The sequence below is a fragment of the Drosophila yakuba genome, chromosome 2R (assembly GCF_016746365.2).
Source record: "Drosophila yakuba strain Tai18E2 chromosome 2R, Prin_Dyak_Tai18E2_2.1, whole genome shotgun sequence".
NCBI classification, from domain to species: Eukaryota; Metazoa; Arthropoda; class Insecta; order Diptera; family Drosophilidae; genus Drosophila; species Drosophila yakuba.
In genome coordinates this window covers 19513128-19534391 of record NC_052528.2, presented here as the reverse complement: position 1 = coordinate 19534391, position 21264 = coordinate 19513128, and the positions used below count along the sequence as shown (strand labels likewise).

Below are 21264 nucleotides of genomic sequence, written 5' to 3'. Positions count from 1 at the left end.
AATTTCGCGGCTGCTCATCAATTTGATTCACATTGTGTAAGATACTTTGAAGTAAACTTGGATCGCAGTTAAATCTTACATAAAAATCACTCATACTAATATATTTATAATATTATTAAACCACTTTTATTTATTTAAAAACTGAGCCAAACGTATACACAACCAATTTAATAAGTATTACTTCCACTCAAAGTCCATTCAAAGGTTTTCAGTTGGTTGCTGGAGCGGACATTTGGGCGGCGGCGTGACCGACTTGCTGCAGGACACAAACTCCCTACTGGGCTGCACACAGCTATTCTCGCGATCGTAGATGCCGAGAAAGGCGCGGCAGTTGGAGCAGTACAGGTACTCCTTGTTGTCCGAGGACATCAGGCAGGGCAGGAAGCACAAGGGCCAGCAGGCGACCGCCCAGGCGGCACAGCATCCACTGTTCGAGATCTCCGTAGCAGCCTTGATCATCGGACGCTTGCTGGTCGCACAGCACGGACAGAAGATGCGTCCCTCCGCCGGAGCCCAGCGCTCGATGGAGGCCCGATAGCAGCTCCTGCGATGTGCCGTCGACATCTCCGCTGGGCGTGGACATGGACCCGGGCTGTTGGGCTTCTCCGTCTTGGAGGAGGCTTCACTGCAGGCAGCAGGGTCACCGGCGGCAGATCCAGCACTACGACCAGACTTCTTCTTTTTGGCCATATCTATCCATAATAATATTAAGAATGTTAAGTTGTAGAAAATCGAATAGGAATACTCACATTTCTCTGCCTCTTCAGCCATTTGGGACTCGGACAGACCCGTCATCTTGCTAATCTTCGAGAGACGCTCCTCACTGATGCCGTGATCCGCGGCCAGCTTGTGCAGATTCTTGATTTTATCCGTGGTCACTGCGTATATCTCCGGATGATCCTGCTCGATGTGGCGCACCAGCTCACTGGTATCGTAGCGGGAGCATCGGATAACCTTCATGCAGTGCAAACAGCGCAGTGATTGCATATCACTTGGTTTCGGGTTTGTCTGGGACATGGTCCTGTTCACTTTGAAACGCTATAGATACTTAGATACAAAATCGATGATGAATAAATCGAAATACTTTAGACGACGAATAGGTTTTGATACTGTTATCATTATTTTTCGATGCGACGGGTTTCCTTGAAGGGAAACTGCTCACTTACTCGTTTTCCATAAAACTTAAAACCAACATCAGCATCAACGCACACGCATTAGGATTTATTTTATGCAGATGTGTGAATTGAAAAACCCTCGGCATCAATCAGCTTAAGCCATATATGGAGTCTCCCGCCTTCAATAAAGACCAGCACAGAACAGCAGGTATCCCCAGTGCTATTGTGAAATGGAATACTTTGGAGTGGGGCCACTTGAGCCACCCACCCGCGGACTTGTCGACTTAATCCAATCGCCTTCGAGCACCCTGTATTCATAATGCTCTTTGGCTGCGTCAACATTTTATTGTCAGTCATTTTCCGACACTCCCCGCACACCCCCCGCACACCGTCCCTCCACCACACAATCGGTTCCGTTCACGTGCCACGCCTCCCTTTTCCACCGCCCAAGAGATTTTCACCAGAGGCCAAACTTCGCCTATACTTATTTCCATGTTTTTTTTAAGGCTTTGAGTGTGTTTTTCAACATTTTGTCAAAATTGATTTTTTACTGCACTTACGGCATGATGCGACCGTTTTGGGGTTCCACATGGCTCCACATGGTTCCGTGTGCTTCATACACTGAGGAAAGTTTTGTATACTTAGTATTGAATCAGATCTACCAACTCTTTATATTACAACCATTAGCAATTTTAAAATATTTAAGTGCATTAAAGGATCTGCTCCTTATAATATAATTTATTACAACAAATGCTTAAGTTGGCTTAATGTAATATTTTAGTATGGATGCATTCTTCTCTGTGTAAAATCAGCCCCTCAGCCACGTACCCCATTTTACCTTTTTAGCACTGGCACTGGCACATTGCTCATACGCCGCGTTGTACGCACAAAGAAAGGCAAGTCGCACCTAAAAAGCCAACGCGTGTCGCTGTCATTCTCCCCAATGCGTCTGCACTTATTGACTTTGTTGCTGGTGCTGAGCGAACACAGTTCCCATTTCGAAGATGTCATTAGAGCCCAGTAAAAAGAATCCTGGCAAGAGAATCCTTTGGAAAAACACGCGTGGCCGGAGCCTGTGGGCGATTTGCATTAAACCGCCGCCTGCAAAAAAAAAAGGTAATGGGAAAAGGAGAAGGAAAAGGAAAGACTGGCGGCGGATACGAATTTCGCTGACATAAGTGTTCCGAATAATTTGACTCGATTCTCGTTTATTTTGTAGCGTTAGCTTTAGATTTACTTACACATAGACAATATACATCGTACACTCAATGTCTAGGACTAATATAAAAATACATTTCATTTGTTTTCTTGCATTTGTTTCCATTGTTTTGCGTTTGGTTTGGAAGCTTTGGAAGCTTGGTTGTTAACATTTTCTTTCTTTCTTTGAATTCGATTTGTGTGCATCAGCCCCGCCCATTTTAATTATTTTCAGCAATGTCCTTCTGTTCTTGGTCAGTTAATGTGAAATGTTCCTCATCATTGGAAAACTGTCAGTTGGTTTTGCTTGGTGCGCTAAATCCATGGTTCGGTGTCTGTAAAAATCATCCTAGCCTAGGTGTGTAAAATTGGACTATGCTTAACTTATGTACACTGAATCGTACTTAACCAGGGGATAATCCAGATGGGTCAGATCGCAGTCGCTGCTGGTGCCCAATTTACTCAACTTACTCTTACACACGCACACACTTTTTGAGGCACATTCAGTTTTGAATCATTTAACAAATTTATAAAGTTTGGAACAAACAACTCCCGCGCACTACTACACCCCATTTCATCCCCAGCTCTAGAGACTAATTGTAAAAATTAAAAATTGATTTACCCGCTTTTGTAGCCCAAAAAACTGCTGGCTGCTGGCTGCGGGCCAAAAAAGGGTTATCTCCCCCGCCCAGACAACTCCTGCAAGTTTAATGCATTTATCACTATTTTCCGGCCTCGGCTGTAGATATGAAATGGCGGCCGGGGGTGGGGAGGCTACTGTGGACGTTCCGAGCCTTTTTCAGCGAGTTTTCCGGCGACTTAGAGCGTGTTCTGCTTGGCAGCATCGCTGCTCTTGGCAGTCGCGTCGGGTCGCGAACGTGGGCGCCGCTTGGGCTGCAGCGAATAGAGGCGTCCGCTGCGTGCCCGAGTTTGGGGCTCACACTCCAGTCGCCACGTGCCAGGGCCGCCACTGGAAAAGGAGCGGGGGTTAAGTTTTAGGTGCGAGGATGCCCCATAGATACTCACTTCATCTCCAGCTTGGCCAGGCGCTGCTTGATCTTGGCCTGGCTGGCCGTGTACTCTGCCAGGAGGCGGGCCAGTCGCATGTTGAGGTTCTCCACCGAGAGCTCCAGCTTCTCGATGCCGCCCTCGATGCTGTCGTGTACCCTTTGGGAATCTGCAAGTGAAATCGGCAAACATATATGTTTACAATTCGAACCTCATGGCGTATACGTAATATTTGATTATTCATTTTACAAATCGAACTTACCGGCGAATATTTGCTCATCCAGCAGGCCATCCTTGCGCAGCAGCTGGCATCCTCGCTGCGTGAGCGTGGATCTGGCCTCCGGATAGTCGGACAGCGTCTCCCACAAATCCCGTTTCGCCAGACAGAAGAGATCCGAGTAGCCCAGGGATCTCACGTTGGCCGTGCGCCGATTGCCCGTCCGATTGCCCGCAATCTCGAGCACGGACACCTCGCCGAAAACGGATCCCGCACCCAGGGTGGCCAGCACGGTGATGCCATCATCCCCGACGACGGACAGCTTGCCCCGCTTCACGATGTACATCTCCTTGCCCACGTCACCCTTGCGACAGATGTAGTCGCCGGGACTGAAGACCTGCAGCTTGAGCTTGAGCACCAGCGCCTCCAGGAGACCCGGTTCCGTGTCGTGGAAGATGCGCACCTGCTTTAGCGTGTCCATGTGCACCTGGATGGCTATCTCCGCCTTCAGCTTGTCCGGCAAGGCGGCCAGCACGCGCTCCTCGTCCAGTGCCCCACTTTGCGACCACGTGTAGGCGAACCACCGGATCACCCGGGCCTCCAGCTCGTGACCCACTCGCCGGAAGGCCATGTACTGCTTGACCCCGTCCATGCGATTCTGAAACTCCACGCGGGCCACATTCATGTTGGAGATCATGGAGCCAATGTTACCTGGAAATGGGCAAAGTGTGTTAGGGCAACTAGCCTAATGAACGATTGGAGCGGCAGCAATTCATCTTGGCCATTTCATAACCGGTTCGCCCGCCCACTTGGAGCGCAGTGAAACCGAAGCTGGCCGAAGCTTTACTCATGGATTCCGGCGTGCGGATAACATGGCACAAAGGCGACTAATGGCGGCACTTCCGGTGCCGGAGTCAAATACACACACATGCACAGTTCGCCGAAATGTCGGAGATGCCTCGGGGCACTCAGCGAAAAACAAATCCTAAGCTGCAAATTAACGCACAGGATAATTTAAATCTAACTTTGTGGAATTTAGGGACCTAATAAATCGAGTCACATTTTTCTCTTTCATAAATGTTTGACGGGAAAAATTAATAATGAGTGCCATAAGGAGCTATTAAATGCAACATCGTCTGTTATGAACAGCTTTACGTAAAAATTTAGAAGTTCCAAAGATTATCCAGAGCATGTTTTTAGACAATATTAATATAATTTTGATAGAACCATCTTGAGTCTTAGGTCTTCATTAAACCAACATCACTATTGAAACTCAGTCTCAGTACATTCAAACATATCTGCTCATACATGTGTAAGTATATTAGCCCATGCAATCCTGCCCTTCACTTTGGAGATTTCCTGCCTAATTTCCTGGTATTATTAATCTATTTCTTCGAGTGTGCCCGTCAAATTGTCCTGTCCAAACGAACTCGGCATTCATCACAGTAAGTAAATTTGTTTGCAGAGCGAGGTCGAGGATGAGGCAGTCAAATGATGGGGATCTGGAGAGTCTGGGGAGTCTGGCAGCTGCTGGGAATGCGGGAATGTGCCTTACTCCTTGACACCGCCACCCATTTGGGGGACGGTAATGGCGGCGATAAGGACGACGACAAAAATGATAAAAAGGCACGTTTGCCAAAAAAAAAAAGAAAGGGCGGAGCTGGCAAAGGGGGGTGACGGCTACAAATCAACCCGGCAAAACAAAACAAAATGGTATGGAACCACCGAAGAGGACACAACTGAAGGCGTAATGAATAATGTGGGTCGGTGTGGGTTGGTGTGGGTGGCGAAGGTCGGGGGTGTACGTGTGGGTCCTTGACGTGCGTGGCTGTAAATTAATACCCATTGATGTCACAGATGTCACTCTGGAACCAATTAAACGATCAGGCGAAATATTTGCGTAAACACGAGCAAACCGAGGGCGACCGAAAGGGATTTTTTAGGTTATCAACCCAGTAATGAGCAATGACCAATGACCCACTCACTACTCACCCACAATGGTGGCGAAGATTAGGACTCCGGCCAGGAAATCGGCCACCACGAACAGATACTCCACATCGTTCTCCGGCGTTGGCGTCTCTCCAATGGTGGTCAGCGTTAGTGTGGACCAGTAGAAACTATAGATGTACTGCCGCTGCAGCGTATTGTTCCTCGTTCCATTCAGATTGTACACCCACGAGTCCGAGCTGAATCCGATTTCGTAGCTGATGGCAAAGTACATGCAGGCATTCCAGTGGATCAGCACCAGGATGGCCAGCACCACCTTGCAGATGCGGAAGGCATTTGGATAGCCCGTGGCCGTCTCCGTTCGATCGAACCACTCCCACAGCCGATTGATCCTGAGCAGTCGATTCAGACGCACAATGACGGGACACGGAAGGTACAGGCTGGAGCAGGTCTCCGGCGGCCACCAGATGTAGGCCAAGTCCGTGGGCAGCATGGACAGCACGTCTAGGTACCAGCCCTTGGTGTGGAAGTAGTGCCGGCGCAGTCGAAAGGCGTCTCGCACGAGGAGACCCTGGTCCAGAAATCCTGCGGAGCATGAGAGCGGAAACAATGGGATTTACATAGTTCTGTGGCCGTGTGAGGTGACCTAGAGATTTGCTCCGTGCGGTGACTCCGGCTTTGTCTCAGTCGTGGCTTTTGGCTGCGCCATGCGGCGACTGTTTTATATTGCTGCTTGGATTTTAAACGGGTTGCTGGGTGGGCCAGAACAGGAGTACCCTATGTTTCCTCCAACTAGTTTGAGATTATCTACGTTTTGTTTGAAAACTATAAATTACTTTAAAAAACTGCCACAAATCATATATATAATCTTCTGATGATTCGCTCGTATTGATTTCAGTTGCCCAAGTCACTTTGATACAAACCGCAAATGTTTGGGACAACTAGCCTCAACTCCTCGTACCATGATGTAATAAATCCCCATATATCCTTCATCCTGTCACATTCCCCCGCTAAGATGAGGAACATCATGCTGGAGTAGCATTTGAAACTAAGCGGTACCAGGGCGTTCGTTGCTATTGTACAAAATGTCAAGGTTGGCTTATCCCCTGCATTTGGCAGCCCGACCACACCCACAATCCAGAGCTCACAGGACTCGCCAGCATATGTGTGTGTGTAAGTATGTCTGTATGCGGAATCATGGACAGAAATGGGACTCGCATGCGTGCCAAATGGCTTTGTCGACAGCATTGCTTGCCATTGTCTGAAGGCGGCTTACTGCGGGTCTCATTTGCATAGGTAAAGCGCAAAAATCTAGATCCCACAGCGGAGGAGGAGGGATATGGATGTGGATGTCAGTGGCTCACCCTCGTGCATGTGGACGAGCGTATCCAGCAGATAGATGAAGTCGCACAGGTAGTCCAGTGTGTACCACACAGCAGGAGCACTCTTATTGATCTCCCAGAAGACCGCACGTCCCACCACGAAGATGATATTGTAAAGCACTGCCAGTGAAACGATGGCCAGCCACTGAAATAATATGAGCATTTAAAAATAAGTAATAACCTCTATACATTTATATTTAAGTAATTAAAGTGACTAGGTACTAGAAATTAGCAATTATGATGTCTGGAAACGGACTTCGAAATTAGAAAATATTTCGTTGCATACATTAAGGCAAAGTAAATGTTCTTTTAAGGTAATTCTAAAGGGTTCATTGCAAAGTCTAGCTGTAAGCACTTACATTCTTAAAGAAAATGTCTTAAAATGTGATTATATTGTACACAAGCTATTTTATATCTATAATACAAAATGATTATATGCAAATGATGAACTTGGTATTCCAACTTTCTCTTCCATAGTAATAATACCCAATAACCTAACCAATAAAGAATCAACCATGGCAAAGTAGCAAGTTTGTATTTGTGACGAAGCTCACTCACTCTGTAATGGGACTGCAGGGTGGGGTCGACGGACAGTCGGTTGCACAGGACACTGGAGCCCCGAATTTCGCTGGAGAGCGCCGCATCCTCCATCGCCGGACAACCCTTGCCAATCTTGTCCGTGTTGGTGGTGTTGGAGAACTTCTCAAGGAACCAGTCCGGCGGTTTGGGGCGATTCCTTTTAGTCAGACGCTGGCGCAGTGCCTGCAGAGTGCGTCTTAAAGCGGACGGTTTGCTCCGCTTACTTGGCTCCTACACAGCAAAAAAATTTGTTTAAAAATAAAGTTAAGTTAAAGATGTTACAAATGATGATTAAGAAATGATATATTCTCCCAATGGATAACTGTGAACCCATATCATTATTTGTACCATCTACTTTACTTTGAGATTGGCACACTAGCCAGAAATTCTCTCTGTGTAGCCGTGTGTAGCTTAAGGGTGTGACGTTTTGGCATGGGTTTGGGTTGGGGGAAAAGTTTCGCCGAACGTTCGCTAATTGAAGCGTTTTAGTGCTCGGGTTATGGGTATCTCATTTTTCTGGTTCTTCCCCCTCTAACCGCATTAAAACTTGGTCAGCATCCAAGTTTGGTGCTTAAATTTTGTTATGTTATGTCTGCCAGCGGAATGACGCGGCAATAGTATTTAAGGCCAACTGGTAACCCAATAAAGTACAGATTTCATGCTGTTTGCTAAGAAATTAATGAAAATGGGAAGTACTCTTAAGCAATCAGCAAAGTGTAGTTACTACCTTAAGTTTTTATTAAACATTCGTTGATCTGTACTTAAAAACCTAAAAATTATAACATTTTTCTAACTTGTGCATTCGAGCGCTTCATTGGTTTTTTCTGGCTTTAAAGACAACTGATCGCATTGAAGGACACATCAGATAGAATGTAAATGCTCCCCAGGAGTGTAACTAGTGTAAGCGTTCCAAGATTCCTGCGCTCCAGTTGCCCACCCACTTTCTGTGCATAAAGGGCGTGTGCTTGACAGTCTAATAAACGCTTATCAGTTGCCGGCAGCGGTTAATCCATTAAGCCATCTTTAGTTCGAAAAAAGAGGAAAAATGCGGAGGAAAAGCGGGGGGGCGGGAGAACGGGAAAAATATGACGCATACGCCTCGTTGAGCGGCGAATGGCAAATGACAATGCAATGCCACGCCCCCCGCTGCGTGTGTGTACGTGTGAGTGTGTGTGTTTAGGTTCGAAGGCCACATGTTTGGTGCATGTGTGTGTGAGTGTGAGTGTGAGTATGTGAGTGGGTAGATTTACCGCATCTGCTTGCTGTCCCGTTATGGCGGATATATCCAGCGACTGCACCATGGCTTTGACTTTGAAATGTCGCATACAAATCGAGTCGATTCGAGTTCGCTGCGCTCTTTGCACTCTCTTTTAACTGGCAACGTTTCCGTCTCACTTGCACCTTAGAACTTCCGATTTAGGCCTGCGGCAATAACAATAACGGGCGGCAATAACGGTTAGTTTTTGGTCAACAGCGGCGCGCATGCGCTGCGTTGCGTCGAGCGGACCTTTCAAACTGTTCACACTGCCCACACTGATAACTGCCGCCAAAACACTCGACTTGGCCAAGGCGAAGCAGCGACGCCGGCAGCGCAGTCGCCACTGACCAAACCACGACATCCATACACAATAAACCACAGTGGAACCTGTGCAACGCGAACTGTTAAGTCTCATTCATTCCGATGACTTTTCACATAAATTGCACATAAGCTAAATCAAACTAATTTATAACCTTTGAAATAAAATTTGTATATCTTTCTCTATGCTTGTATAGCTTGTGCAGTTTGCGTTACAGAGGTCCCACTGTGCCGCACAATAGTAACAAGCGTGTGGCTTGTTTGCTAGCTGGCGTTGTCAATTCAATTCGGAATGCTGTTTTGCAATTTTCTTAATTTGCATCGCCGCTCATCGCGCTGCCGCGTTTTAATTAATTAACTTGCACCGTCGACGCCTCGGATGAAGTTGAAATCTCAAGTGACTTTGGTCCTTCAGCTGTGCCAGTTGGTGAGTTGGTGGCAACTGAATCGACAAGATTGATGATGCCGGCCGGCGTTTGTCGTTTTGGTCTAAACGCTTTTTAATTGGCCGTGCCAACGCGGTTTCAATTAGGCTGAAAGGCGACGCAGTGCTGCTGCGTTGGCCATAAATTAATTGCCATTAATTTGACGGATAGCCGGTGCGTAAGATCGCTTAGTTTTCCTGCCAGCCAGCCAGACAGTCAATAGTTTTGATTTTCAATGAGCTCATCATCATCAACAGACTGTAATTCGCCAATTGCAAGGTTATGCACAAAATTCGAACGGCTTTTCGGGTTATTTATGTATTTATTTATTTTTTTACTTTACTTTTCGATTGTACTTGAATTCGAGACACTGACCCAGCGAAGCAGCATTGGCATTATCAGCCAACCATCGCCCTGATTGGCATTCATGTGGCATGGCCGCGTGGAACTCACAATAAATTTCCATAATTGCAAGTCCGTTAGGCCGAAATCTCCCATTCCATTCAACTGGCATTTTACACCTGACCAGGTAGCTTCACACTGAAGCAAATCAAACGTTTATGACACGCGCTATGGCGTTTTATGCTCGGCTCATATGAACATTACTAAGCCAAGGCGTTGCACCATAAAAATCGAGTTAGAAACGTTCAAATAGCTGACCCGTTCTCGTAATTGAGGAAATCCAGCTAAGAGAGTGGTAAAACGAAGCTCGTTTTGGGAGCTGCTTTTGAGGGAAAATTTAATGGGCAACGGGTGCTGGATGAGCTTTTTGATGGGCTTAAACCACTATATCACTGGTTTTCCCTCTTTATAGGTAACTTTCCACTTGAGATCTGCACTTAGATTCCCATTCTCTCGACAACTGCTTTTTGATATCCAATGTCTTGATTAACTTGTGTTTGTTTTTATGAAATCCAATCGCTAGTGTTCGTTCCACTAAACTAAAAGCAAACGGTTTGTAGTTATTTCTGGGGATAAAATGGTTGGGATGAATAAAAGCTAAAAGATATCTTATCACTGCATGGATTCAAAGGTTTTAACCCCTTTGTTTTTCGAAAAAAGCGTGCACTTTATCACTAGTCTGTTGTAGATACAGCCGCTAGTTGTATATTTATACATATTGATTGTGATTTCGATGGGAACGTGGGAAATTATGCAAATTGCGGCGCAGATTGAATGGCGATGACCATAAGCTGGATGTTTATCGGGGGACCAAACGACAACAAGGTCCGTTTAATAAACTGACTAATGCCGCCTAAAATGTATAATCCGATGTCCTGATTGTTGTGTTTTTGCCTCAAAAGTTACATGGGAATCACCGCAGTGACCCTTATCAACATGGAAATCCAGTTGTCGTTGTTTTTTGCAGTTGCCAGTGTCTTTTTGGTTTTTTTGTGGATTGTTTTTTGTTATTGCCGCTTCAATTTTTAAGCCTTGTTTTCGATTGTTTACCGAACGCATTAGTTGACGAGCTCAGCATTGTTACTGTTCTTTGTCTTTACAAAATTTATTTATTGCAAAGTTACTGCCTGCGAGCTAAGCTGCCGCCTGCGAACGCGTTTTTTTCGTAACTGCCGATGGCGCAAAAAAATTTGACTAAGCGGAAAGTCCGCAGACAGACCGCACTTTCGCTGTTTGTTCTCGCTCCTTTCTCCCCAACTTTCTCCTTCCTCCCTAACTTTCTCGCTTCCCGTCCTGCCCGCACTTTCTCCGATTGCCATCATCATCGTGTTGAGTGTCCTGCCGCCTTCTCAAATTGCACAGCAACAAAGACAATCGAGCCAACATCGACACTGTCCGAAAAATCATTGTTTAATTAAGTAGAGTTTATAAAATTACATCATCGATGCTGTTTCTTATAGGTAACCAAACCAACAGACGAGCATTTACTCATTAATTTCGCTAGTTTAATATTCAAATGCATTTCTTATCTTTATGTAGTTTAAGTTCCGTTTGTTTAAAGCACTTGGTTATTTTTTGCCTACGAAGTGAGCCATTTCGCGCAGTGTACGCACGCAGGTACGGCCAGGCAAATAGAGTTCATTAATCGGTTTAATGGCACGACTGGATGACTGGATGACTGAATGACTGGACGGACCAGCTGACAAGGATACACATCGCTGTTCCATTGGGGCTGTTCAACTCGAGGACTTGTAACTATTTTGGATCGGCACGAGACTTGCCATATTTTCAATGCCAATTCTATAAAGTTTTACACCCCCCAGCCCCTCTGCCAGCACAATTTTTGAGTAATGGACGTTTATATAATGACAATGGCCACAGTTTGGGGTTTCCTTTAGCTTTTCCTCAGCTGTTTGTGCTGTTTGTGCTGTTAGTGCTGCCTTTTGTACCACTGCTGCTGGACAAACACTCGGAACACACCTCAAAAGCATTAACAACAAGCGACCAAGCCAATATTTGGACGCCATCGCCATCGCCATCGCCATTGCCATCGACATTGTCAACCACAACGATATGCGGGCATGGAATGAAAGTGGAAAAGTCCGGGAAATGGAGGGCACTTTTTTTGGGAGAGGTGGTGTGGAGGGCGTGGGGCTTTTTGAGGGCCTTGCGTTTGTATTTATTTCATTGCGTTTTTCTTGCGGTACTGGTATTGGTATTGCTGTGGCCATTTATGAAATGACATTGAAACAGTGCTGTGTTGCTGGTTTTTTGCCCCCCCGTTTCATTCACTTTGAGCGGAGGCGAAAGGAACTCTCGAGTTCGAGTCTCTTATCTATCAAATTGGTTGTCGCCCTTGGCGCCCCGCTTCCCCTCGATGTGCCCCAGTGTCTAGCCAAAGCCACATCCTGCTGTATCCTCCAGCTGGCCAACTGTCGATGGAGTAGGTGGATGAGTTTACAGTCCAACACCATACCGGCTAAACACCCAACTCCCCTGACCGAAATACACACTCACTTATTTATAGCCCTGCGGGTCGGAATAAGTCTGGTTTCCTTCTCTCTTTGCTTTTTATAAGGAAACCTAAGTAATGCAATTATCCTCGACAGGACATGAGAGATCTTCAACTGGCGGATGAGCATGAGGATTGCAGAGGAAGCGAGAAGTGCAGCGAACTTAAGCGAGTTGATTTGAAAGGCGAGATGCGGCCAGTTGGAGATTAAAGATACGGAAGTCAAAGGACACCAGCTTAGCTGCCTGTTGTTCCAAAAGCTTTGCATTTAAAAGTGGAAAATGGAAATGCCTATAAGGAATTTGCATAAAGCTGCTCAAATAATATTTACCAGATAGCTGTATTTTCTGTGGTGACAGTTTGATTGAGATAATGACTTAATTTCGATAAAAAACAAGAGAGAACGCTATAGTCGAGTTCCTCGACTACCGGATACCCGTTACTCACCTTTACATACTTATAAATGGACAAATAATAATATAAATAAATATCATTATTAAATACAATAATAAAATTGTGTATGTTTGGGAAATCTATTCTATATATATCTATATATAATCTGTCTATTCTATTCTTAAGAATATTTACGGATATTACGGGTACTTCACTTATTAAATATTAATATAAAAAAAAAGTTTAGGAAATGGGGAAAATAGTTTGTAATATCTTTGCTAAATATATATCAACATAAATAATGAAATGTTTTAAAAATGAGGAAGTATACTTTGAAATAATTAAAAAGAACAATGAACTTAGGTAAGTTAAACCATTCAAATCTTATCACTCAAACTCTGTTTAGGCCACAAATGAACACCACAACTCCGTATAAAGCACCCCACAGCCTTTTTAGCCTCCCTTCGTTTTTTTTTTATTTGTGAGTATTTTAAGTCGATTGACACGTGCTAATAAAAATTTCTGCGGGCAGCCAAAAATGGCATTCATTCAGCTGGGGGGCCCAAGGGTTTATTGGGGCGATGCCTCGGCTACGTGACAATAGAGGAAGTAATTAAAACGCGATTTACGGCAAGGTCAAGTTTATGAAGGTCCGCCCAGTTCATTTGCATTTGTCTGGTCTGGTCTGGACTGGAGCGGAATAGAATGGAATACCATGGAATGGCTTGGAATACCATGGAATGGCAAGTCTGCGGGGAGCAATGCAGACAATGCGAAGTGTTCATGGCCCGCAGCTCGGAAAAACTGGGCCAATTCCGCCTCCAGAGGACGGGGCGTCAATCAATTAAAGCAATTACTTAATTTCATTTCCACATAATTGAACTGCGGCCAGGGACAGCTGCACAGCCAGAGCATAATGTATCAGTTATTGGCCATAGTTTATTGCCAAACGTAACGAATTTGTATCAAATTACGCATACGCCACGCTGGCCGCGCAGGCAAATTGATTTGCAGAAGTGCCACTATCGTATAATTATATTTATTAATTAACTTTTTCCTTACTACTACCTCTTCTTTGTTGCAAAAAAAAGTTTAATTTCACAGTTACGTGATATAGCTTTTAAAAAATTAAGGGTCATCCCCGAGGTGCAGACACCCTTGACTAAATGGACTCATCTGCTGATAAGTTTAGCAACTCACCTGTATCAGCTTCCTGCCATTTTCCACACAACTGCCATCGCTGGCATTTGGCTGGTAGTGATGCTTCTGCTGTTTTTGCTGCCCGTGGTCAGCACGTGCAATGGCCTCCTCCGGGTTATCCTCGCAAACGGCAGCACCGAACTCATCCTCGTCATCCTCATCGTCATCATCGTCGTCGTCGTCGTTGTCCTCCACGTCCTTATCCTCCATGGCTCCTCCGCCTGGCTGGCGATGAATCCCCTGGCGATATTTCCGTTGCCAACTGCGACGCGGATAGTGCAGGTGGTGCACCTCGCCATCCACTGCCATCGGAATCGAGGTGGCCGCCTGCTCCACCGTTATGGTCGCCGTGGGCGCGAAGGGTGCGAACAGACCGCCACTAATCTCCTCCAGCGGCGGCGGCGCCATGCCCATCGTCGCCTGATGGGAGCCACCGGGCAGCTGCAGTTGGGCGGGCGCCGAGGAGGCGGGGCCCACCAATCGGGTGGTGCGGTACATGGGACGGTTGGTGAGGCTAATGGTTAAGTGACGAGTGAAATTAGATGAACAGTCATTTCGCAATGGTAAAAGCTTACTTCATTCAAGAAAGGAAGGAAATAAATAAGTTTAAGTATCAAAAAAAAGTAGTTTTTAGAAGTATCTTTAATTACTATCTTGTCAAAATGTTGAATAATGCTAATCTAATAGGTTCTTAAAATGTATCAAATAAAATAAATCTGGAATTTTGAAGAACACACAAAATGTGTGTTCTAACTTTAAACCAAGCCTGATATAATATTTTAATAATATCAGCACCAAATGATTATATCTTTAAATTATAGAGTAGAACTTACTTGTAGCCATATTTTGGGGACTCGGTTTCGGGGCGTCGCCGGTTGGACATCATCGTATTGACCCGATCTCCGCGGGCGGCAGCCATCATGTACGTCCACATAGCTGGCTTGGAGCAACGTCTGGACTTGGGATGGAATGCAGCTACGCTAGGCACGAGTCCATCACCACCATTACTACCATGAAAAGCGGACGAGGAGGAACCGGAGGAGGATTCTGCAAGGAGGACGAGGGAGTTAAACTTTTGCACTCATACACTTGGCCGAGAATTCAAGTTGTTTGTAGCCCCAGTGCCTAAACGCCCACTTGGCGGCAATTGTGGTCTGGCCACGCCCACGCCAGCTCCAAAAGGCCAGAGGCAGCACCTCCGGGGACCGGAGCAGTCATAAATGTTTCTTTCTGCACGGCCATAAAACACTTGGAGAGACGTTAACATAAATGCCAGCCGCTTAGTGGCCAGAAGGAGGTGGAGCAGAAGGTGGAGGATCCAGGGCCTCGGAGGTTGTGCCTCTGGGATGTCTGCCGTGCTGCTGCAGCAATTAAGCAATTAAATGCAAAATTGTTGGCTTACGAAGCACACACTGCCTGTGGTTCCCAATTTTACCATTGCCCCTCGAGATAGGCAACACAAATTTTTCAATGGACGCCTTCTGCTCGCTGCTTAAGTGTAAAAGTTGCAAGACGGGGATTTGGTAAGAGGAAAGGATATGTGGAAGGAAATAGGGATGCGGTTTGATGCATAAAACTTTATCCGCAGGTAATCAGAGGAGCAGTAAATGCTGATGGGAAATGCTTAAGGAGCTACTTGTTTTACACATTTTAAATACTCAAGGGACTCGTGTGCTCCCAGTTTTTTTCTGGAAAACTTTAGCCCTTTGGAAAACCCGTTCAGTATGGGTAACTTTTTGAATTAGTTGCGTAAAGTGTGAATTGGTAGCAGTAATTTGTTCTGTACTCAGCTCACATTAATTGTAGGAATAAATTGGCGAAGCCCATGTTTAACTAAGTTCATGACTTTCAAATGAACAGCTTTTTGAAAGTACATAAATATTCAGAAAATAAAATGTGTGACCTTTTTAATACATTAGTAAAATGTAAATGGAAGTTAAGCGGATTTTTATGAAATTTTATGTGTATAAACATTTAAGGATAAATCAAAGGCCCCAAAAAAAATATATGTGTGTGAACTATTGGAAATGTGTCTCTAATAACCGAACTCTATTCCTACGTAAAACTTTTATAGAAAGTTCCAACTTTATCGAATCCACTTTAAAATCTAAATCAAGCTAAATTCCGTAGAGCCAGCTCGTGGCACATCAATTGGTGTTAATTGCGGAGCTCCAAGGACTTAAAGAACAGCAGCAGCTGTCCAACTAAAGAAAGTTCTCACTTGGCAAATAAATAATATGAATGCCGTTTAAAGGCGAGCTAATGATGCGCAAATGATAAATACAAGCTGCCAGATGAGCGAAAAATTCAACATTTGCGGATAAAATGCAGCTGTGAGTCACGGGAAAAAATGAAAGAAATCGAATGGGGGATTTGGTACTGAATATGGAAATGGTGATGGGAATGAAAACGCGACTGCGAATGAATTTGCAAATGCAAATGCAAATGCAATGGCTGAAAATCAAAACGAGCGCAAACACGAAGTGGCAATGCGAAATTTTTTATGTAATTTCCAGTCGAGTGGCTGCCACAAAGAAGGTATGTATATGTATCCACATGGACACACACAAGTTGCACTTCATCCTTTGTCCTTCTCCTTTGTCTGGCATTAAGCAGCGCTTACTGTCGCGTGATTTTATGTCATAGATTATCTGCGAGTTGCACGCTCCTCCAGCCAAGCATTCAATTTTAAGTGCAATTTTGGTTTTTGGCCAGCACAAGTGGCATCCTTCGATGAGTCAGAGTCTTTCATGGGGGGGGTGTGGCTTCTCCGAGTCTTTGACCGCCAGTTTGGTCCATTGTCTCGGATTTTACTACGGGCAAAGGGATTCAAATAGCACAAGTACTTCGTGTACCGTGCTCCACAGCTTCACAGCTCCATACCCGGGCTGCATCGATTTTTAGCCATGAAATCAAAGTAAATCCATTTATCAACTTCAGCTGCAAACATTTTTCGTGCAGATAAGAATTGACTTTGATAAAATGTGGCTGGAAAGCCACTTTGCCTGTTTGCCCGTTTGCATCTTCCTTTCGCTCCTGCGTGCCAATCGAGAAAGTGGCAGGAAAAGTGAATAAGGGGATCTCGTCCTGCAGCGAAATACTCGTATCTTGGCAATTAACCCATGAACCTCAAAGCCAACCGCAACCGCATTGGCAGCAACTTCAAAATTAGGCAAACTTTTTGTTCTGCTCCTGGCATAATTTTCCCCGATCTCCGACCCCTCGGGATAAATTGCTAACGAGCCATAAATTTCGCCTACTGTGTGTGCACACGAAAAAAATGGCATAAAGCATAAAATTCTTTTACAACCAAATTAATTGTAATCAAAGCAGATTTAGCTCGATGTTTAGCCACATAATAGGTCATTAAGCCAATTGAGAATGTTATGAATGGAAATCATGTGGATATTTTAATTACGTCAAGATACTTTAGTTTTTAGTTCATTTAAGCTAAAACAATTTTTACTGAATTAAGGAATCTATCTAATAAATACATAAATGCTATAAAAGAAAATGCCTCATTTGTGGATAATACATACTATCCCGAAAAGGTTGTAACCTTTTTGAGCAAAATTTACAACCAATTTGAGCAATTTCTCCCTCTGCATCGATGTGTCTTATTTGAAATGATTTAGTGGCACCATGGGGGCGAGTAAAGCGAAACTGGGGGAACGTGTGAAGTTTACGCCCCATGGAATCCTGAGCACTCCCGCTCCCATTCCCTTGGCGGAGGATTATGATTGTCCGAGTGGCTGGCGACGAGGGTACAAGGGACCAAGAGTCCTAAATAAGTAAACACATGTCCATATTGAAAACAAATTTCGCTGCGGTCCTCTTCTGTCCATTTCCGCCTGTCAGCTGGGGGGATCAATTAGAAAAGGAACTTCCCACAGAGCACAAAAAAAAGAAAAAGAGAAATGTTTATTCAATATGTATAGGGAGCGGTGCTCCCACTTCGAACACTTAGTGCTGTATTATATTATACACCCCCTGTTCGCCATTCGACATTCACCATTCGCCAGCTAGCTGAGTTTAATCCTCTCAGACGCATCACGTATACGCCATGTGGCCATGTGGCTGCGGCAGGGGAGCATTTCAAGTTCAATCAAAACGATGGGGGAATCCGCAAGGAGGAGCAAAATAAAAAACCAAGTTGAAAGAAATGTTCTAAAACAGGATGTACACGCGTTCACACAGATACACTTAATGTACCAGGATGCACAAAATATGCTAATGTCAATTATTTTGTGCGTAATTTGCTTTTCATGCTTCGACGGAAAATGTGTAACTGGCGCCTCATTATGAATATTCATTTCCCGCATACAAGTGCCCATCCTGCAGAGGCACCTTCTCGTCCTCCTCCATATCTCCACATCCACAACTAAATCCACATATCCACGCATCCACATGCAAAGTCCCTTTGTTCGCTAATCATTCCGCAACCATCGACTTATCTAATCTGTTTTGGTGGTTTTGCTGCCATGATGATAAGTGTTGCGGGGCCAAGTGGTGGAGGGGCTTAATCATGAGGAGAAGGGGATATAGGGGCTTAGGGGGGTTATGGATGGCTGGGTGGGGAGCAGAGGGGCAGGTGGACCTGGCACCATCCCGAAAAGGTGAGGTGACTTCAATTAACATTCGTGCACGTAAAGGCAATAACGCAAATGGATTCGGGCTTTGTTTAATAAAATGTGATATTTATGGAGTTTACTGCTCCTCTTGAAGCACCCCACCCACCCGTTGCACCACCAAAAACATGTCTCCTGCTCCCCCGCGGATGCCAATTAATATGGCACCAAGTTCGTTATTAATTCGCAACTCTGTGTGTGTCCTATGGCTGTAGTTAACAATTAGGCACACAGCGATACCAATATCGGAATGGGCATGGAAATCACGCATACGCCGTGTGGTGTGATGTTGTGATGGGGTGTACTGGAGTTAAGTAAGTGTGATTAGAGCCTGTTGCCCGCGGGCTGTACCTTTGCTGTCCTGTGGTCTGGGTGTACCGTTTCGCTTGAAGTGGATCCTGCTAATCCTGGACTCTGTCAGCTGGGGAGGTGATGCGTAATCCTATTAGCAAACGCTTGGCGTCGCCTTTTGAGTGGAGTCTCCTTACTTTTTGCACACTTGTGTTGGCATTGGATTATTTAAGAATGCGTGCAGTAATTTCAACATGAAATTTGAATATTTTTTACGCCTCGCGACTTCACAAAACACCGCACAGCCGAGGAACACACAGATACGGGGGAGGATTCGAAATGACAGGCATTTACATTTGTTGCTGCCTGCTGCGATATCCTTTTTTTTTACGATTATTATTACTTTTTTTTTACTTTTTTGTACTTTTGCACTTTTTTATTGAATTAAAATTCAAATCAAATGTGACGGCTGTCCCTTTTCGGTTTGAATGGAGCCGCGCTAGGGGATCTCGAGACGATTACGTTCTATCCTATTTACGTGGGCTCTCGACGGAGGAGTCCGCGCCGTGTACGTTCGCTAGCCCGGTTGGCGGCGCAATGAGAGCTCCGGAAACTGAAGCAAAAAACAGAAGCACAGGCAGTACCAGAGTCAGAACCAGAGGCAACCACTGGCACTGAAACTGAAGCTGAAGCTGTTGGCAGCCGAGTCCGCGTCCGTCTGCTTTTCATTCATGAGTGTGCTGCCTTCGGCTCGGCTGAGCTTTTCCCGCATAAAAGCTCTCCGCTCTACGCTCCACGGAAGCTGGCCAACCTGTTGAACATGTCCTAGGAGGCTGGCAGGACACCCAGCTGCCAAACTGCCCGGCATCCTGGCCAGAGTTCCCAGTTAGAGTCGGCTGTTGCCAGGCCCGTGGGGATATAACATAAATTAATTAAATCAATGCTCCAATACTCGTTTCGGTTGATCATGTGACACATTGACAAATTGAGGCTAGCGGGAGAAGTGGGCATACATACATAGGTATAGGTACCTTCTGGCGGTCAGGGTCATTGAATCCTAGGGCCGTTTGGGTTTCGGCCCCGGGGCCAGCTTAGTTCATTTGCTGAAGTTGATTAATGCATGCAGTGCTCGCTTTTTGTTCTGCCGTGATTTAAACTCGTCTGCCACATATGTTGTCCTGCCAAGGAGAAGGATGCTGCCATGTACAAAGTTCCTTTGTTGACAGTTTAGGTGCACTGACATCTGACCAAATCGAACACAACTAATTCGGCACGATTATTCACATGCCACCGAAATTAGATTAAACTTGGCCAGAACATTATATGGTTGAGCTTGCCCCATTGGTTTGCTCCCTTTTACTTGGCTGCAATGGGGATAAAGTTTTCCTCGAACATCTGCGTATTCCCAGTTTATTGCTTTTGGTTTTATCACACTCAGCAAATTTTAAGGCGAGAAGTTTAGAGATATCTAAGATGTTTAAGAGCAGAAAAGGGTTTTAAAGGGTTTCTTTATGGGCCCTTACTATGTATTAGAAATAATTTAATATTAACTTTATTTTCTTCTTTCAACAACGAAATAGTTAAAACTAAGGTTCATAACTTTTTCCAAGTGTACGCTGAAGAGTCTGGAAGGAGCAAATAGTACGGAAAGTTCATTGTTTGAGCCCAAAGTTCAATAGTTCGAGCCACAAGTTCACTCACCAACCAAGATGGCAAAGGCCAACAAGTGGCATCGGGATTTCTAGGATGACAGGATGTTGGGATGTTGAGATGCTGGGCTGATGGCAATCGAAATCCGGCGACTGTGACAGCTGCATACATTTTAATCCCTCGATTTTGCCGAAAAGTACTCGATGTTCGGTGGGGCTAGGGGTGTAGCTACAGTGACTTTCGCATTCACAATTTCCAGTAATTTGTTATTCAAACACATTGCGAATCGATTATCCGCTTGGCATGCTCCCTCCAATCGAGCAAATATGCTGATTGACTTTTGTCAAGGCTCATGTGCGTGTGGCCCCTTTGTCGCATCAATCCCCCAATCAATCCCCATTCGATCCCATTTCCATTCAGCCTTTGTGTGTTGCAGGGGCGAAATGCCAAAGCAAATACAAATGAGGAAACGCGGGAGGATATGGGCCCTCGCTGGCTTTCACTTTTATCCAGAGTCGGGGAATCCCAACCTCTTAACCCACCAACATCCCAACCCACCAACACCCTCTTTACACATATTTATACTGGCTATAAAGATGGGCGGAATGCCTGACTGGCTCTATATGGGTCTGTTTCCAGTTCGATAAGGCCGATTTGGTCGTGGAATGAGCAGACATCGGCAGCCGGGAGCAGAGTTCTCATAAAGTTAGTTGTAAAATGTCTGTCAAGGACTCCGGTTTAA

General features: G+C 45.2%; 2 protein-coding genes across 4 annotated transcripts; both read right to left on the bottom strand.

The window, feature by feature from the left end:
* Nucleotides 1–103: 103 nt before the first annotated feature.
* Nucleotides 104–1166, bottom strand: LOC6531445. The gene is made up of 2 exons (XM_002092212.3): nucleotides 750–1166; nucleotides 104–692 (listed from the first exon to the last, which is right to left on the bottom strand). Exons 1-2 carry the CDS (start codon nucleotides 1015–1017, stop codon nucleotides 199–201), a joined length of 762 nt encoding a protein of 253 aa, XP_002092248.1. The 5' UTR covers nucleotides 1018–1166; the 3' UTR covers nucleotides 104–198.
* A 1140-nt stretch (nucleotides 1167–2306) lies between these two features.
* On the bottom strand, nucleotides 2307–19533 carry LOC6531444 (cyclic nucleotide-gated cation channel subunit A). Of its 3 annotated transcripts, XM_039372398.1 has the most exons (10): nucleotides 19070–19533; nucleotides 18933–19002; nucleotides 14787–15000; nucleotides 13954–14467; nucleotides 7425–7676; nucleotides 6849–7011; nucleotides 5530–6069; nucleotides 3583–4248; nucleotides 3339–3489; nucleotides 2307–3282 (listed from the first exon to the last, which is right to left on the bottom strand). In XM_039372398.1, the coding sequence occupies exons 3-10, from the start codon at nucleotides 14885–14887 to the stop codon at nucleotides 3132–3134; spliced, it is 2538 nt and encodes an 845-aa protein (XP_039228332.1). In that variant the 5' UTR covers nucleotides 14888–15000; nucleotides 18933–19002; nucleotides 19070–19533; the 3' UTR covers nucleotides 2307–3131. The 3 variants fall into 3 exon arrangements, with proteins under 3 accessions (XP_039228332.1, XP_015051329.1, XP_002092247.1); XM_015195843.2 differs by having other exon boundaries at nucleotides 18933–19533; XM_002092211.3 differs by lacking the exons at nucleotides 13954–14467; nucleotides 14787–15000; nucleotides 18933–19002; nucleotides 19070–19533 and adding an exon at nucleotides 8696–8980.
* Between the last annotated feature and the right edge of the window lie 1731 nt (nucleotides 19534–21264).

What these genes read in the sequence shown, in the direction of transcription:
- LOC6531445 (XM_002092212.3), bottom strand. Translation starts at nt 1,017, where the DNA reads ATGTCCCAGACAAACCCGAAACCAAGTGATATGCAATCACTGCGCTGT. An exon ending in GGCTGAAGAGGCAGAGAAAT is followed by an intron (nt 693 to 749) that starts GTGAGTATTCCT and finishes TATTATGGATAG; the next exon opens with ATATGGCCAAAAAGAAGAAG.
- LOC6531444 (XM_015195843.2), bottom strand. Translation starts at nt 14,887, where the DNA reads ATGTGGACGTACATGATGGCTGCCGCCCGCGGAGATCGGGTCAATACG. An exon ending in TCCCCAAAATATGGCTACAA is followed by an intron (nt 14,468 to 14,786) that starts GTAAGTTCTACT and finishes CTTAACCATTAG; the next exon opens with CCTCACCAACCGTCCCATGT. An exon ending in CTGGCCAAGCTGGAGATGAA is followed by an intron (nt 3,283 to 3,338) that starts GTGAGTATCTAT and finishes CTCCTTTTCCAG; the next exon opens with TGGCGGCCCTGGCACGTGGC.